Here is a 20,017-nt window from a genome sequence, read left to right on the forward strand (position 1 = left end):
GAACAATTTTTTTTCTCTTTTTCTTTTTAGATTCCATATATATATATATATGTGTGTGTTAGCATACGGTATTTGCTTTTCTCTTTCTGACTTACTTCACTCTGTATGACAGTCTCGGGGTCCATCCACTTCATCACAAATAACTCAACTTCACCTCTTTATATGGCTGAATAATATTCCATTGTATAAATGTGTCACATCTTCCTAATCCATTCACCTGTCAATGGACACTTAGGTTGCTACCATGTCCTGGCTAATGTAAATAGAGTTTCAGTGAACATTGTGGTACATGACCTTTTCTGAATTATGGTTTTCTCAGGGTATATGACCAGTAGTGGGATGGCTGGATCATATGGTAGTTTTATGTTAGGTTGTTGGAGGAACCGACATACTGTTCTCCATTGTGGCTGTATCAATTTACATTCTCACCAACAGTACAAGAGGGTTCCCTTTTCTCCACACCCTCTCCAGGATTTACTGTTTGTAGAATTTTTGATGATGGCCATTCTGACTGATGTGAGTTGATACCTCATTGTAGTTTTGATTTGCATTTCTCCAGAGATTAGTGATGTTGAGCATCCTTTCATGTGTTTGTTGGCAATCTGTATATCTTCTTTGGAGAAATGTTTATTTAGGTCTTCTGCCCATTTTTGGGTTGGGTTGTTTGTTTTTTTTGATATTGAGCTGCATGAGCTGCTTGTATATTTTGGAGATTAATCCTTTGTCAGTAGCTTCGTTTGCAAATAATTTCTCCCATTCTGAGGGTTGTCTTTTCATCTTGTTTATGGTTTCCTTTGCTGTGTAAAAGCTTTTAAGTTTCATTAGGTCCTGTTTGTTTATTTTTGTTTTTATTTCCATTTCTCTAGGAGGTAGGTCAAAAAGGATCTTGCTATGATTTATGTCATAGAGTGTTCTGCCTGTTTTCCTCTAAGGGTTTTATAGTGTCTGGCCTTACATTTAGGTCTTTAATCCATTTTGAGCTTACTTTTGTGCATGGTGTTAGGGAGTGTTCTAATTTCATCCTTTTACATGCAGCTGTCCAGTTTTCCTAGCACCACTGTCTTATCTTGCCTCCTTTATCAAAGATAAGGTGACCATATGTGTGTGGGTTTTTCTCTGGGCTTTCTATCCTGTTCCATTGATCGATAGTTCTGTTTTTGTGCCAGTACCATACTGTCTTGATTACTGTAGGTTTATAGTATAGTCTGAAGTGAGGGAGCCTGGTTCCTCCAGCTCCATTTTTCTTTCTCAAGATTGCTTTGGCTATTCGGGGTCTTTTGTGTTTCCACACACATTGTACAATTTTTTGTTTTGGTGCTGTGAAAAATGCCATTGGTAGTTTGATAGGGGTTGCATTGAATCTGTAGATTGCTTTGGGTAGTATAGTCATTTTCACCATGTTGATTCTTCCATTGCAAGAACATGGTATATCTCTCCATCTGTTTGTATTGTATTTTAATTCTTTCATCAGTGTCTTATAGTTTTCTACATACAGATCTTTTGTCTCCTTAGGTAAGTTTATTCCTAGGTATTTTATTCTTTGTGTTGCAATGGTAAATGGGAGTGTTTCCATAATTTCTCTTTCAAATTTTTCATCATCAGTGTATAGGAATGCAAGAGATTTCTGTGCATTAATTTTGGATCCTGCTACTTTACCAAATTCATTGATTAGCTCTAATAGTTTTCTGGTAGCACCTTTAGGATTCTCTATGTATAGTATCATGTCATCTGCAAACAGTGACAGTTTTACTTCTTCTTTTCTGATTTGGATTGCTTTTATTTCGTTTTCCTATCTGATTGCCGTGGTTAAAACTCCCAAAATTATGTTGAATTATATTGGTGAGAGTGGGCAACCTTGTCTTCTTCCTGATCTTAGTGGAAATGGTTTCAGTTTTTCGCCATTGAGAATGAAGTTGGCTGTGGGTTTGTCAAATATGGCCTTTATTATGTTGAGGTAAATTCCCTCTATGTCTACTTTCTGGAGAGTTTTTATTATAAATCGATATTGAAATTTTTCAAAATATTTTTCTGCATCTATTGAGATGATCCTATGTTTTTATCCTTCAATTTGTTAATATGGTGTATCACATTGATTGATTTGTGTATATTAAAGAATCCTTGCATTCCTGGGATAAACCCCACTTGATCATGGTGTATGATCTTTTAAATGTGCTGTTGGATTCTGTTTGCTAGTATTTTGTTGAGGAGTTTTGCATTTATGTTCATCAGTGATATTGGACGGTCATTTTCTTTTTTTGTGGCATCTTTGTCTGATTTTGGTATCAGGGTGATGGTGGTCTCGTAGAGTGAGTTTGGGAGTTTTCCTCTCTCTGCTATATTTTGGAAGAGTTTGAGAAGGTTTTGTGTTAGCTCTTCTCTAAATGTTTGATAGAATTTGCCTGTGAAGCCATCTGGTTCTGGGCTTTTGTTTGTTAGAAGAGTTTTAATCACAGTTTCAATATCACTGCTTGTGATTGGTCTGTTTATATTTTCTGTTTCTTCCTGGTCCAGTCTCAGAAGGTGGTGCTTTTCTAAGAATTTGTCCATTTCTTTCAGGTTGTCCATTTTATTGGAATACAGTTGCTTGCAGTAATCTCTCATGATCCTTTGTATTTCTGCAGTATCAATTGTTACTTCTCCTTTTCCATTTCTAATTCTATTGATTTGTGTCTTCTCACTTTTTTTCTTGATGAGTCTGGCTAATGGTTTGTCAATTTTTTTTTTAACATCTTTATTGGGGTATAATTGCTTTACAATGGTGTGTTAGTTTCTGCTTTATAACAAAGCGAATCAGTCATACATAAACATATGTTCCCATATGTCTTCCCTCTTGCGTCTCCCTCCCTCCCACCCTCCCTATCCCACCCCTCCAGGCTGTCACAAAGCACCGAGCCAATATCCCTGTGCCATGCGGCTGCTTCCCACTAGCTATCTACCTTACTACATTTGTTAGTGTGTATATGCCCATGATTCTCTCTCGCCCTGTCACAGCTCACCCTTCCCCCTCCCCATAACCTCAAGTCCGTTCTCTAGGAGGTCTGCGTCTTTATTCCTGCTTTACCCCTAGGTTCTTCATGACATTTTTTTCCTTAAATTCCATATATATGTGTTAGCATACGGTATTTGTCTTTCTCTTTCTGACTTACTTCACTCTGTATGACAGACTCTAGGTCTATCCACCTCATTACAAATAGCTCAATTTCGTTTCTTTTTATGGCTGAGTAATATTCCATTGTATATATGTGCCACATCTTCTTTATCCATTCATCTGATGATGGGCACTTAGGTTGTTTCCATCTCCGGGCTATTGTAAATAGAGCTGCAATGAACATTTTGGTACATGACTCTTTTTGAATTTCAGTTTTCTCAGGGTATATGCCCAGTAGTGGGATTGCTGGGTCATATGGTAGTTCTATTTGTAGCTTTTTAAGGAACCTCCATACTGTTCTCCATAGTGGCTGAACCAATTCACATTCCCACCAGCAGTGCAAGAGTGTTCCCTTTTCTCCACACCCTCTCCAGCATTTATTGTTTCTAGATTTTTTGATGATGGCCATTCTGACTGGTGTGAGATGATATCTCATTGTAGTTTTGATTTGCATTTCTCTAATGATTAATGATGTTGAGCATTCTTTCATGTATTTGTTGGCAGTCTGTATATCTTCTTTGGAGAAATGTCTATTTAGGTCTTCCGCCCATTTTTGGATTGGGTTGTTTGTTTTCTTGTTATTGAGCTGCATGAGCTGCTTGTAAATTTTGGAGATTAATCCTTTGTCGGTTGCTTCATTTGCAAATATTTTCTCCCATTCTGAGGGTTGTCTTTTGGTCTTGTTTATGGTTTCCTTTGCTGTGCAAAAGCTTTGAAGTTTCATTAGGTCCCATTTGTTTATTTTTGTTTTTATTTCCATTACTCTAGGAGGTGGGTCAGAAAGAATCTTGCTGTGATTTATGTCATAGAGTGTTCTGCCTATGTTTTCCTCTAAGAGTTTGATAGTTTCTGGCCTTACATTTGGTCTTTAATCCATTTTGAGCTTATTTTTGTGTATGGTGTTAGGGAGTGATCTAATCTCATACTTTTACATGTACCTGTCCAGTTTTCCCAGCACCACTTATTGAAGAGGCTGTCCTTTCTCCACTGTACATTACTGCCACCTTTATCAAAGATAAGGTGTCCATATGTGCATGGGTTTATCTCTGGGCTTTCTATCTTGTTCCATTGATCTATCTTTCTGTTTTTGTGCCAGTACCATACCATCTTGATAACTGTAGCTTTGTAGTATAGTCTGAAGTCAGGGAGCCTGATTCCTCCAGTTCCTTCTTTCATTCTCAAGATTGCTTTGGCTATTCGGGTCTTTTGTGTTTCCATACAAATTGTGAAATTTTTTGTTCTAGTTCTGTGAAAAATGCCAGTGGTAGTTTGACAGGGATTGCATTGAATCTATAGATTGCTTTGGGTAGTAGAGTCATTTTCACAATGTTGATTCTTCCAATCCAAGAACATGGTATGTCTCTCCATCTATTTGTATCATCTTTAATTTCTTTCATCAGTGTCTTATAATTTTCTGCATACAGGTCTTTTGTCTCCTTAGGTAGGTTTATTCCTAGATATTTTATTCTTTTTGTTGCAATGGTAAATGGGAGTGTTTTCTTGATTTCACTTTCAGATTTTTCATCATTAGTATATAGGAATGCCAGAGATTTCTGTGCATTAATTTTGTATCCTACAACTTTACCAAATTCATTGATTGGCTCTAGTAGTTTTCTGGTAGCATCTTTAGGGTTCTCTATGTATAGGATCATGTCATCTGCAAACAGTGACAGCTCTACTTCTTCTTTTCCGATTTGGATTCCTTTTATTTCCTTTTCTTCTCTGATTGCTGTGGCTAAAACTTCCAAAACTATGTTGAATAAGAGTGGTGAGAGTGGGCAACCTTGTCTTGTTCCTGATCTTAGTGGAAATGCTTTCAGTTTTTCACCATTGAGGATGATGTTTGCTGTGGGCTTGTCATATATGGCCTTTATTATGTTGAGGAAAGTTCCCTCTATGCCTACTTTCTGCAGGGTTTTTATCATAAATGGGTGTTGAATTTTGTCAAAAGCTTTCTCTGCATCTATTGAGATGATCATATGGTTTTTCTCCTTCAATTTGTTAATATGGTTTATCACATTGATAGATTTGCGTATATTAAAGAATCCTTGCATTCCTGGAATAAACCCCACTTGATCATGGTGTAGGATCCTTTTAATGTGCTGTTGGATTCTGTTTGCTAGTATTTTGTTGAGGATTTTTGCATCTATGTTCATCAGTGATATTGGCCTGTAGTTTTCTTTCTTTGTGACATCCTTGTCTGGTTTTGGTATCAAGGTGATGGTGGCCTCGTAGAAGGAGTTAGGGAGTGGTCCTCCCTCTGCTATATTTTGGAAGAGTTTGAGAAGGATAGGTGTTAGCTCTTCTCTAAATGTTTGATAGAATTCGCCTGTGAAGCCATCTGGTCCTGGGCTTTTGCTTGTTGGAAGATTTTTAATCACAGTTTCAATTTCAGTGCTTGTGATTGGTCTGTTCATATTTTCTATTTCTTCCTGATTCAGTCTTGGCAGGTTGTGCATTTCTAAGAATTTGTCCATTTCTTCCAGATTGTCCATTTTATTGGCATAGAGTTGCTTGTAGTAATCTCTCATGATCTCTTTTATTTCTGCAGTGTCAGTTGTTACCTCTCCTTTTTCATTTCTAATTCTATTGATTTGAGTCTTCTCCCTTTTTTTCTTGATGAGTCTGGCTAGTGGTTTATCTATTTTGTTTATCTTCTCAAAGAACCAGCTTTTAGTTTCATTGATCTTTGCTATTGTTTCCTTCATTTCTTCTTCATTTATTTCTGATCTGATTTTTATGATTTCTTTCCTTCTGCTAGCTTTGGGGTTTTTTTGTTCTTCTTTCTCTAATTGCTTGAGGTGCAAGGTTAGGTTGTTTATTCGAGATGTTTCCTGCCTCTTAAGGTGGGCTTGTATTGCTATAAACTTCCCCCTTAGAACTGTTTTTGCTGCATCCCACAGGTTTTGGGTCGTTGTGTCTCCATTGTCATTTGTTTCTAGGTATTTTTTGATTTCCTCTTTGATTTCTTCAGTGATCACTTCATTATTAAGTAGTGTATGGTTTAGCCTCCATGTGTTTGTATTTTTTACAGATCTTTTCCTGTAATTGATATCTAGTCTCATGGCGTTGTGGTCAGAAAAGATACTTGATACAATTTCAATTTTCTTAAATTTACCAAGGCTTGATTTGTGACCTAAGATATGATCTATCCTGGAGAATGTTCCATGAGCACTTGAGAAAAATGTGTATTCTGTTGTTTTTGGATGGAGTGTCCTATAAATATCAATTAAGTCCATCTTGTTTAATGTATGATTTAAAGCTTGTGTTTCCTTATTTATTTTCATTTTGGATGATCTGTCCATGGGTGAAAGTGGGGTGTTTAAGTCCCCTACTATGAATGTGTTACTGTCGATTTCCCCTTTTATGCCTGTTAGTATTTGCCTAATGTATTGAGGTGCTCCTATGTTGGGTGCATAAATATTTACAATTGTTATATCTTCTTCTTGGATCGATCCCTTGATTATTATGTAGTGTCCTTCTTTGTCTCTTCTAATAGTCCTTATTTTAAAGTCTATTTTGTCTGATATGAGAATTGCTACTCCAGCTTTCTTTTGGTTTCCATTTGCATGGAATATCTTTTTCCATCCCCTTACTTTCAGTCTGTATGTGTCTCTAGGTCTGAAGTGGGTCTCTTGTAGACAGCATATATAAGGGTCTTGTTTTTGTATCCATTCAGCTAATCTGTGTCTTTTGGTGGGAGCATTTAGTCCATTTACATTTAAGGTAATTATCGATATGTATGTTCCTATTCCCATTTTCTAAATTGTTTTGGGTTCGTTATTATAGGTCTTTTCCTTCTCTTGTGTTTCTTGCCTAGAGAAGATCCTTTAGCATTTGTTGTAAAGCTGGTTTGGTGGTGCTGAACTCTCTCAGCTTTTGCTTGTCTGTAAAGGTTTTGATTTCTCCATCAAATCTGAATGAGATCCTTGCTGGGTAGAGTAGTCTTGGCTGCAGGTTTTTCTCCTTCATCACTTTCAGTATGTCCTGCCACTCCCTTCTGGCTTGTAGGGTTTCTGCTGAGAGATCAGCTGTTAACCTTTGGGGATTCCCTTATGTGTTATTTGTTGTTTTTCCCTTGCTGCTTTTAATATGCTTTCTTTGTATTTAATTTTTGACAGTTTGATTAATATGTGTCTTGGCGTATTTCTCCTTGGATTTATCTTGTATGGGACTCTCTGTGCTTCCTGGACTTGATTAAATATTTGCTTTCCCATATTAGGGAAGTTTTCAACTATAATCTCTTCAAATATTTTCTCAGTCCCTTTCTTTTTCTCTTCTTCTTCTGGAACCCCTATAATTCGAATGTTGGTGCGTTTAGTGTTGTCCCAGAGGTCTCTGAGACTGTCCTCAGTTCTTTTCATTCTTTTTTCTTTATTCTGCTCTGCAGTAGTTATTTCCACTATTTTATCTTCCAGGTCACTTATCCGTTCTTCTGCCTCAGTTATTCTGCTATTGATCCCATCTAGAGTACTTTTAATTTCATTTATTGTGTTGTTCATCATTGCTTGTTTCATCTTTAGTTCTTCTAGGTCCTTGTTAACTGATTCTTGCATTTTGTCCATTCTATTGTCCATTCTATCTCCAAGATTTCGGATCAACCTTATTATCATTATTCTGAATTGTTTTTCAGGTAGATTGCCTATTTCCTCTTCATTTGTTAGGTCTGGTGCATTTTTATCTTGCTCCTTTATCTGCTGTGTGTTTTTCTGTCTTCTTATTTTGCTTATCTTACTGTGTTTGGGGTCTCCTTTTTGCAGGCTGCAGGTTCGTAGTTCCTCCTGTTTTTGATGTCTGTCTCCAGTGGCTAAGGTTGGTTCAGTGGGTTGTGTAGGCTTCCTGGTGGAGGGGACTAGTGCCTGTGTTGTGGTGGATGAGGCTGGATCTTGTCTCTCTAGTGGGCAGGTTCACGTCTGGTGGTGTGTTTTGGGGTGTCTGTGGCCTTATTATGATTTTAGGCAGCCTCTTTGCTAATTCGTGGGGTTGTGTTCCTGTTTTGCTAGTTGTTTGGCATAGGTTTTCCAGCACTGTGGCTTGCTGGTCGTTGAATGAAGCTGGGTGCTGGTGTTAAGATGGAGGTCTCTGGGAGATTTTCGCCGTTTGATATTATGTGGAGCTGGGAGGTCTCTTGTTGACCAGTGTCCTGAAGTTGGCTCTCCTACCTCAGAGGCAGAGCCCTGCCTCCTGGCTGGAGCACCAAGAGCTTTTCATCCACACGGCTCAGGATAAAAGGGAGAAAAAGTAGAGGGAATTAGTAGAAGTATGAGGAAAGAAAGAAGGAAAGGAGGGTAGGAAGGAAGGAAGAAAGAAAGAAAGAAGCAAAGAAGGAAAGAAGGCAAGAAGGAAAGAAAGGAGGGAGGGAGGGAGGGAGGGAGGAAGGAAGGAAGGAGGGAAAGAAGGAAAAAAGACAGAAAGAAAGAAGATACAGTAAAAATAAAATAAAGTATAATAAAGTTATTGAATTAAAAAATTCTTATTTAGAAAAAAAAAAAGGGACGGATAGAACCTTAGAACAAATGTTGGAAGCAAAGCTATACAGACAAAATCTTACACAGAAGCATACACATACACCCTCACTAAAAGAGGTAAATGGGGAAAAATCATAAATCTTGCTGTAAGAGACCACCTCCTCAATTTGGGATGATTCGTTGTCTAAAGGAGGGAAGGAAGGAAGGAAAGAAAGAAAGAAAGAAGGTAAAGTATAATAACGTTATTAAAATTAATTATTAAGAAAAAAAGAAATTAAAAAAAAAACATGCATGGATAGAACCCTAGGACAAATGGTGGAAGCAAGACTATACAGACAAGATCTCACACAGAAGCATACACATACACATTCACAAAAAGAGGAAAGGGGAAAAAATCATAGATCTTGCTCCTAAAGTCCACTTCCTTAATTTGGGATGATTGGTTGTCTATTCAGGTATTCCACAGATGCAGGGTATATCAAGTTGATTGTGGAGCTTTAATCCGCTGCTTCTGAGGCTGCTGGGAGAGATTTTCCTTTCTCTTCTTTGTTCTCACAGCTCCCAGGGCTCAGCTTTGGATTTGGCCCTGCCACTGCGTGTAGGTCGCTGGAGGGCGTCTGTTTTTTGCTCAGGCAGGATGGGGTTAAAAGAGCCGCTGATTGGGGGCTCTGGCGCACTCAGGACGGCGGGGAGGGAGGGGCACGGAGTGCGGGGCTGGCCTGCGGTGGCAAAGGCCGGCGTGACTTTGCACAGCCTGAGGCGCGCTGTGCGTTCTCCCGGGGAAGTTGTCCCTGGATCCCGGGAACCGGGCAGTGGCGGGCTGCACAGGCTCCGCGGAAGAGGGGTGTGGAGAGTGACCTGTGCTCGCACACAGGCCCCTTGGTGGCGGCAGCAGCAGCCTTAACGTCTCCCGCCCGCCTCTGGATTCCGCGCTTTCAGCCGCGGCTCGCGCCCGTCTCTGGGGTCCTCGCTTTCAGCCGCGGCTCGCGCCCGTCTCTGGGGTTCGCGCTTTTAGCCGCGGCTCGCGCCCGTCTCTGGAGTTCCTTTAAGCAGCGTTCTTAAACCCCTCTCCTCACGCCCCAGGAAACAAAGAGGGAAGGAAAAGTTTCCTGCCTCTTCGGCAGGTGCAGACTTTTCCCCGGACTCCCTCCCGGCTAGCTGTGGTGCACTAACCCCTTCAGGCTATGTTCAAGCCGCCAACCCCACTCCTCTCCCTGCGCTCCGTCCGAAACGGAAACCCGAGCCTCAGAGCCTCAGCTCGCAGCCCCGCCCGCCCCGGCGGGTGAGCAGACAAGCCTCTCGGGCTGGTGAGTGCCGGTCGGCACCGATCCTCTGTGCGGGAATATCCCCGCTTTGCCCTCCGCACCCGTTGCTGTGCACTCCTCCGCGGCTTCGAAGCTCCCCCCTCCGCCTCCCGCAGTCTCCGCCCGCGAAGGGGCTTCCTAGTGTGTGGAAACTTTTCCTCCTTCACAGCTCCCTCCCACCGGTGCAGGTGCCGTCCCTATTCTTTTGTCTCTGTTTTTTCTTTTTTTCTTTTGCCCTACCCAGGTACGTGGGGAGTTTCTTGCCTTTTGGGAGGTCTGAGGTCTTCTGCCAGCGTTCAGTAGGTGTTCTGTAGGAGTTGTTCCACGTGTAGATGTATTTCTGGTGTATCTGTGGGGAAGAAGGTGATCTCCGCGTCTTACTCTTCCGCCATCTTCCGCCTTCCCCCTGGTTTGTCAATTTTGTTTATCTTCTCAAAGAACCAGCTTTTAATTTTATTAATCTTTGCTATTGTTTCCTTCATTTCTTTTTCATTTATTTCTGATCTGATCTTTATTATTTCTTTCCTTCTGCTAAGTTTGGAGAGTTTTTGTTCTTCTTTCTCTAATTGGTTTAGGTGTAAGGTATGGTTGTTTATTTGAGATGTTTCTTGTTTCTTGAGGTAGGATTGTATTGCTATAAACTTTCCTCCTAGAACTGCTTTTGCTGCATCCCATAAGTTTTGGGTCATTGTGTTTTCATTGTAATTTGTTTCTAGGTATTTTTTGATTTCCTCTTTGATTTCTTCAGTGATCTCTTGGTTATTTAATAGTGTATTGTTTAGCATCCATGTGTTTGTATTTTTTACAGATTTTTTTCCTGTAATTGATATCTAATCTCATATCATTGTGGTAAGATTAGACACTTGATACTATTTCAATTTTCTTAAATTTACCATGGCTTGATTTGTGACCCAAGATATGATCTATCCCAGAGAATGTTCCATTAGCACTTTTCCATAAAACAATAACTCCCAAAGAGTTATCTTTCCCCTTACTCTTTTTTCTTTTTCACAAGAGCTCTTATCATTGTCTAATATACACCTTACATTTACTTATTTGTTTTTTGACCCTTTTAGAATACATGCTTCATAATAACAAACATTTTCCATTTTGTTTGTTGCCAAAACTCTAGCTCCTATAATACATGACAAATGTTAATATGTCCTTCATAAGTTAATAATTCTGTATATGAGAGCATTGAGGTTATATTTAATTTTTGTTATATATCTCTCCAATCTCCTTGTGGTAATCTAATATTATTCTGTATATTTAAAAAATAAATATAAGGAATGAAACATGAGATATCTTTTATATTTATGAGATAATAAATTTAGAAATTCCCATGAATAACACATCTATTTATTCCCTACCTGTTGGTGCAGCCAAATTTTTAAAAATTTTGGTCCCGTAAATTATTTTATCATTTTTTTTGGATGTAATAACATTCAACTACTCCCCACATACCTTGTTCACACAAATACCCTGCTTCCTCTTCATACTTAAAATTATATAGCTTATTATTTTTCTTTCTGAAAGTTACTGAAGCAAAATACTGTTATAAATAATTCCTAGGCTTTTTCCATATATTGCCTTAATTTATAAAATAATTCAATTGTATTTAATGAAATCAAAAATGTTATCAATTGTAAAATATACCATTATTATATATACTACTAAAAAAGAAAAATTATATAATTAAAACAACATAATGCTTTCATTAGAATGTAATTATAAGTATTTATAATATTTTTTATTGTCAAGAGAGCCATTTTAGTTTTATTTACATAAATTTAGACATAGATGTAAATAAACATAATTAATATAGATAGATATCAAATAAACTGGATAGGGTACCCCTAAAATATCTTTTGAATCTTAGCCTTCCAAATACTTTTCTACTTAGAGTAATCAAATTTATATTTCTTCAGAAGATATTCTCTGTGCATCAAGATATGGATTTCATACAAAGTTTTTCACTATTGTCAACAGGAATTTTTTTCCAAGCTGTAACTCTTATTCTGCAAATTTTGGGAGATCATACTTTATCAGGCCAGAAATTTTTGTAAGATGTATTCAAACAACAGTCAGGCTTCATGATACTTCTTCAAATCATGCTTAAATTATGAGTTGACTGAAACTATAAGATTGTGCATTTATCCATTTGGGAAAAGTACCCTAGTTTATGCAATTACAAGCAACAGCAATTATAAAATGGCTGCCTCTGGACAAGAGCGAGGGGAATTCAGAAATGTTAATATGAGAGGTCTTCAAATGGACCACATATGTCATACCACAAGTCATTAATTTTAAGAACCCAAAAGATTATATGTTAAAACCCAAGCAGATGAGGAAATTCAGGCCTGCCCAAATTAATTTGACTAGTAAGCAACTGACGTAGGACTAATTTTAAGTCCCATATTCCTGCCTGATAATTTGGAATAAATTATGAATATACTTAAATTATTTGAGTTATAAATATTATGCAAAGATTTGTTTGTGTTTAAAGTTTTTTCTCATGTTAGAATTGTAAAAATATGCAGTCCCAATGATATTTCTTATCTCTTTAAAATTTTACTTTTCCTACTGTTTTAGGTCTTTTAAAATCACTGATTAGATTATGAAATAGAAGTGGAACTTTTTTTTATGTTTTATATCTCAGTTAAAAATATATATTTGACTTGGACAATTGGAAAGCCCTTAATTTTTATTAATCTAGATGTTTGATTTAGTGGCAAAACACAATCTTAATGAGAATAATCAAACTTTTTAAAAAATTATTATTTAAGCAGAGACAACTTTGTATACCTTCATTCATAGATAAAATTAAAGAACTTTACAAATAGAAAGTATTTTCCAGATATATGATATCTAGAATAATTTACCATTGTTCCAGTGAAGAATGTGTGAACTAGAAGGTCAGTAACTCAGTGTCACACTGCTGGATAGTGTCTGCATCCAAACAAAATCCAAGTCCTTGACACAAAGTTTGCTTTTCTTCCTAGTACTTTACGTGGGATGGATTATATTTGTGGATTTTTTTTCTCATGAGTGAAAGTATTTTATATTCTTCCTCTGTATATACCTTTGCCTAGCACAGTGCACTTTTATGCAATAGATATTCCTTAGATTGTCAGATGAATGAATATCTTAACCATCTGATAAAAAAAAGAGATTAAATGGGACACTTTAGAAATACCAACAAATTTTGCCTAAATTAAATAGCATTTTTATATTTTTAAACACAGATTTTATGGCTGTTTTTGTCATTGCCTAACTATAATGATAGTCACATCAGTTATATACTTATATGTGATGTATATCTGTCTCTATCTATCTATCTATCTATCTTTCTACATAGTGTATATGTGTATAAACACACACATGCACACAAACACACACACAATGAAATGTGGTGTAAAAGATGCAAGACTGTCTTCTAGAATATAAAAGTTCCTACACAATCTTCCAGATGCCCTAAAACAGTGGATGGAGTCTGGGACCTATATATAAGATATACAAGATAGATATATAGATAGATTGGTAGATAGATATAGATATACATAGTTATGTTATCTATATAGATATGTTATAACATATATATGTATATAACTAGGCTGACTATTACTATTGTTAGGTTACTTTAAAAAATAGAATCAATAAAATAAGATAAATATGCTATTCTGATTTTTGAGAGTATGGTCTTAGTGGTTGAAGTGGCTAATCTAGACTGGTAGATGATTATATATCCATAATATATGTATACATATACACACACACACTCACAGAATTGGCTATCATTTCTTTATGCTGTTATTGGCTCATCAATTTGAGAATTGAGAATGTTATATGTTTTACTAAAAAGAAAGTAAAAAGTGATTATTTTCTCTGAAATAATATTCAGTCAAGAACATGTTTCAATTTTGTGAACTGTGGTTATGCACTATCCAGCTTCCAAAGTTGTTATCAATGTGCTTAGCCCTTATCAGTTAAAGAAACAAGTCTCATTGCACAAGTATATTTTTAATGTTTTTCTGCAATATAGATTTAAAATTGTAATGTCTTTCTATCAGTCCATAAGCAATGCTCAGGATTCCTCTGTCTGGATTCCAAAATTTAACTGAGGATTTCCTCCTTCGTTTGGGTTTTTTGACCTCACTGTGAGTGAGAAAAACATTTCCAGAACTTCTCCTAGGGGACCTTCATCAGCATCTAATTCTGTCTGATTCTTGCCCTCTGCTTTCACCTTATAGAATCTGATCTCATCTGTGGAAGCAAAAGCTTGCCTTTTGTTTAGACCTTTTGAAAGTCAAAATCCAGCATTACCTTTTATTTTTCTCTGCAAAGTATGATGTGACAACAGAGAGCAGTGAGCATGGGACACTTTTTCCTCTCATCTTCCTAAATGGGAAAAGGGTCTGTAATCAGAACATTTCTGAGGCAAACGGAAATATTAATATTTTAAAATAGTATCAGACCACAGAAAAAAGAATCTATGGTATTCATCCAACTGATATGAAAATCTTATCCATTAGGAGACAATTGGAAGTAACCTTAGTCTGAATTGTTCAGTATTTTAAGAACATAAGAACAAACAATAGCTCTATATGACTTCCATAAGCCTTTTGTGTATATACATCGATATATATATAAATGACAAAGGACACTGTGAATATGAAATAGAAATCATAGGGAGCAAACAATTACAAAGAGATCAGGCCCTCAACTAGGCACTTTTATATAGGACATCATCTACCCCTTAAATTCACCCTATGTAGTAGGTTCTCTTGTCCTTGTATTACATGTAAGAATGGAGTAAAAGATGGATTTGGGATTCCAACCAGGCCTGCCTGAAAGTAAACACTGAGCTTGGGCTGCCTTCAAATGTTCAACTAAAAATTGATCAAAAATGACAAATTTGGGGCTTCCCTGGTGGCGCAGTGGTTGAGAGTCCGCTTTCCGATGCAGGGGACATGGGCTTGTACCCCGGTCTGGGAAGATCCCACATGCCGCGGAGTGGCTGGGCCCGTGAGCCATGGCTGCTGAGCCTGCGCATCCGGAGCCTGTGGTCTGCAACGGGAGAGGCCACAGCAGTGAGAGGCCCGCATACCGTAAAAAAAAAAAAAAGAAAAAAAAAAGAAAAATTTTGTCCATTTTAATTTTTTAAAACTATAAAGGAACATTAAATATCAAGTCTGAGATCAAATAAAAAACAATACTTTTATTTTGGAAGAATACATTGATATTGCTCATGTTAAATGGAAGTAGAGTATTAAAGTTATGAACTTCGGCCCAACTGGTCCAAATTCTTACTTTACAGCTTACCATTTGTGTGACCTTGGAAAGTAACCCACACTCTAAAATGTACTCTCCTTTCTGATATATGGGAATAATAATTTTGATATATATGCATGAGATACTGAATGTACATTTTTAAGGTGTCTGGATCATAGGAAGTACTCTATCAATGTTAATTACTGATATTATTAACTCAAAAATTTATCCTGCTATATTAGCTCTTTAATTTTTTACTCTTTTCAGTGATACATCCAACCATCTAACACCTTTAACAGGCAGATGCTTCATCTCTAGGTGGTGGTAACCACGGTAAGTCACATGGTAAGTATGAACAAGGACATCATCTCATTTCATGTATTTCTTCAGGGCTCTCCTCTTATCCTGAGTCAGCTTCCACTAATTATATATTCAACACTGTGACCTTTATTACCAACAGTTGGCATTTTGTTTACATTGTGTTTTTTTCACTTCAGAATATTTCCTAGACACTTGTTTATTATAGGTAAATATGAAAGCATAATATCATCTACATCAGTTCAGTATGCCTTTTCCCACTCTCTAGGATACTTGCTTGGTACTTGATCTAATTTCTGCAACATATAGAATATACTCATAATAAGTAAAATTTAAAAAATATATATTTTAATCAATGCTTTTCATTTAATGAGTGGAATCTCTTTCTTCTTAGGATACCTCCATCAGATAAAAGCAACACTGTTGGGAGGCACCTTCAAGATGGTGGAGGAGTAAGATGTAGAGATCACCTTCCTCCCCACAATACATCAGAAATACATCTACATGTGGAACAACTCCTACAGAACACCTACTGAATGCTGGCAGAAGACCTCAGACTTCCCAAAAGGCAAGAAACTCCTCACGTACCTGGGTAGGGCAAAAGAAAAAACAGAGACAAAAGAATAGAGATGGGACCTCACCTCTGGGAGGGAGCTGTGAAGGAGGAAAAGTTTGCACACAGTAGGAAGCCCCTTCACTGGTGGAGACAGGGTGTGGTCGGGACGGCGGAAGGTTCCGAGCCACAGAATAGAGCACAACAACAGGGGTGCAGAAGGAAAAGAGGAGAGATTCCAGCACAGAGGATCAGTGCTGTCCAGCACTCACCAGCCTGAGACACTTCTCTACACACCGGCTGGGGCAGGCAGGGGCTGGGAGCTGAGACTCAGGCTTTGGAGGTCAGATACCCAGAAAAGGACTGGGGTTGGATGCGTGAACAGAGCCTGAAGAGGGCTAGTGTGCCCCAGCTAGCTGGGAGGGAGTCTGGGAAAAAGTCTGGAACTGCCTAAGAGTCAAGAGACCATTGTTTCAGGGTGCATGAGGAGAGGGGATTCAGAGCACCACCTAAAGGAGCTTCACAGACAGATGTGAGCCACCACTATCAGCACAGGCACCAGAGACAGGCATGAAATGCAAACACTGCTGCTGCATCCAACAAGAATCCTCTGTACAAGCATAGGTCACTATCCACACCTCCCCTCCCAGGAGCCTGTGCAGTCTGTCACAGCCAGGGTCCCATGATTTAGGAACAACTTCCCAAGGAGAACACATGGCACATCTCAGGCTGTTGCAATGTCATACTGGCCTCTGCTGCCACAGGCTCGTCCCACAATTCCATACCCCTCCCTCCCCCCAGCCTGAGTGAACCAGAGCCACCTAATCAGCCACTCCTTTAACCTCCTCCTGTCTGGGTGAAGAACAGATGCCAGAGGGTGAACTACATGCAGAGGCGGGGCCAAATCCAAAGCTGAACCCCAGCAGCTGTGTGAACAAAGAAGAGAAAGGGAAATTTCTCCATGCAGCCTCAAGACAAGCAGATTAAATCTCCACAATCAACTTCATGTACCCTGCATCTGAGGTAAACCTGAATAGACAACGAATCTTCCCAAAATGAGGTGGTGGACTTTGGGAGCAACTGTAGACTTGGGGTTTGCTTTCTGCATCTAAATAGTTTCTGATTTTATGATTATCGTAGGTGGTATTTAGAGCTTATTATCATTGGTAGATTTGTTTATTGATTTGGTTGCTCTCTTCTTTCTTTCTATTTTTTTAATACTTTTTTTATTTTTTTTACTTTAATAATTAAAAAAATATTTTAATAACTTTATTTTTTCTTTATTTCTTTTTTCTTTTTCTCACTTTTCTTCTGAGCCATGTGGCTGACAGGGTTATGGTGCTCCAGCCAGAGGTCAGGCCTAAGCCTCTGAGATGGGAGAGCCGATTTCAGTACACTGGCTCACCAGAGACCTCCTAGCCCTATGTAATATCAATCAGCAAGAGCTCTCCCAGAGATCTCTGTCTCAAAGCTAAGACCCAGCTCCACTAAAGGACAAGAAAGCTCCAGTGCTGGACACCCCATGCCAAGCAACTAGCAAGACAGGAACACAACCCCACCCATTACCAGAGAGGTTGCCTAAAATCATAATAAGTTCACAGAAACACCAAAACACACCACCAGACGCGGGCCTACCCACGAGAAAGACAAGATATATCCTCATTCACCATAATACAGCAACAGAACTCTCCACCAGGAAGCATACACAACCCACTGAACCAACGTTGCCCAAAGGGGTCAGACACCAAAAACAATGGGAACTATGAACCTGAAGCCTGAAAAAGGAGACCCCAAACACAGTAAGTTAAGCAAAATGAGAATACAGAGAAATAAGCAGCAGATGAAGGAACAAGGTAAAAATCCCACCAGACCAAACAAATGAAGAGGAAATAGGCAGTCTACCTGAAAAAGAATTCAGAGTAATAACTGTAAAGATGATCCAAAATCTTGGAAAGAGAATGGAGAAAATACAAGAAACGTTTAACAAGGACCTAGAAGAACTAAAGAGCAAACAATGATGAATAACACAATATAAATGAAATTAAAACTCTTTGAAGGATTCAATAGCAGAATAACTGAGGCAGAAGAACAGTAAGTGACCTGGAAGATAAAATAGCAGAAATAACTACAACAGAGCATAATAAAGAAAAAAGAATGAAAAGAATTTAGGACTGCCTCAGAGACCTCAGGGACAACATTAAATACACAAACATTCAAATTATAAGGGTCCCAGAAGAGGAAGAGAAAAAGAAAGGGACTGAGAAAATATGTGAAGAGACTACAGTTGAAAACTTCCCTAACATGGGAAAGGAAATAGTCTATCAAGTCCAGGAAGCACAGAGAGTCCCATAAAGGATAAATGCAAGGAGAAACATGGGAAGACACATACTGATCGAAATTTCAAAAATTAACTACAAAGAAAAAATATTAAAAGCAGTAAGGGAAAAGCAACAAATAACATACAAGGAATCCCTATCAGTTTAACAGCTGATTTTTCAGCAGAAACTGCAAGCAAGTAGGGTGTGACAGGTCATATTTAAAGTGATGAAAGGGAAAAACCTACAAACCAAGATTACTCTACCCAGCAAGAAATTAATTCAGATTCGATAGAGAGATTAAAACCTTTACAGAGAAGCAAAAGCTAAGAGAAGTCAGAACCACAAAACCAGTTTTACAACAAATGCTAAAGGAACTTCTCTAGGCAGGAACACAAGACAAGGAAAAGACCTACAATAACGAACCCCAAACAATTAAGAAAACATTAATAGGAACATATACATTTCGACAAGACAAGGAAAAGACCTACAATAACGAACCCAAAACAATTAAGAAAACATTAATAGGAACATATACATATCGATAATTACCTTAAATGTAAATGGATTAAATGCTCCAACCAAAAGACATACACTGGCTGAATGGACAGAAAAACAAGACCCATATATATGCTATCTTCAAGAGACCCACTTCAGACCTATGGACACATACAGACTGAAAGTGAGGGGATGGAAAAATATATTCCATGCAAATGGAAATCAAAAGAAAGCTGGAGTAGCAATTCTCATATCAGAAAAAAATAGACTTTAAAATAAAGACTATTGATATTCATAGCCAGTCGGCGCTCGGTTGTTGGGTTTTGCGTACTATTGGACCGAAAGGGTGATGGCACCGCTAGGATGAAGCTCGTGAGAATTTTGATGAAATTGAGTCACGTAACTGTAACCACTGAATTAAAGAATGGAACACAGGTCCATGGAACAATCACAGGTGTAGATGTCAGCATGAATACACATCTTTTTTTTTTTTTTTTTTTTTTTTGCGGTACGCAGGCCTCTCACTGTTGTGGCCTCTCCCATTGCAGGGCACAGGCTCAGCAGCCATGGCTCATGGGCCCAGCCGCTCTGCGGCATGTGGGATCTTCCCAGACCCGGGCACAAAACCGTGTCCCCTGCATCAGCAGGCAGACTCTCAAACACTGCACCACCAGGGAAGCCCATGAATATACATCTTAAAGCTGTGAAAATGACCCTGAAGAACAAAAAGCCTGTACAGCTGGAAACACTGAGTATTCGAGGAAATAACATTTGATATTTTATTCTGCCAGACAGGTTACCTCTAGATACACTTGTCATGGATGTTGAACCAAAGGTGAAATCTAAGAAAAGGGAAGCTGTTACAGGAAGAGGCCAAGGATGAGGAAGAGGACGTGGCTGAGGCAGAGGAAGAGGGGGTCCTATGCGATAATATCTCTCAAGACTACTATTTGAAAATAACGAAGAAGAAGAAGACGTGGCAGAGGAAGACTACATGGCTAAGTTAGAAGACGGTGGAGTCCTAAGCAAATTGTGTCTCTCAAGATTATGATTTTAAAGTGATCGATGCCCTGGATGCTTTTTGTACAGGATTTGTTTGTTTGTGGCAGTTTTAAATAAACATAAATACAGGAAAAAATAAA

At 38.3% G+C, this 20,017-nt stretch overlaps 1 protein-coding gene across 1 annotated transcript; it reads left to right on the plus strand.

The window, feature by feature from the left end:
- The first annotated feature begins 19,184 nt into the window (after positions 1-19,184).
- On the plus strand, positions 19,185-19,806 carry LOC132520661 (small nuclear ribonucleoprotein Sm D1-like). Its single transcript, XM_060149398.1, is given in 2 exon segments — positions 19,185-19,329; positions 19,667-19,806. Coding segments are annotated over 2 exon segments (231 nt in total). The 5' UTR covers positions 19,185-19,238.
- The last annotated feature ends 211 nt before the right edge of the window (positions 19,807-20,017 follow it).

Source organism: Lagenorhynchus albirostris, chromosome 5 (genome assembly GCF_949774975.1).
Source record: "Lagenorhynchus albirostris chromosome 5, mLagAlb1.1, whole genome shotgun sequence".
NCBI lineage: Eukaryota > Metazoa > Chordata > Mammalia > Artiodactyla > Delphinidae > Lagenorhynchus > Lagenorhynchus albirostris.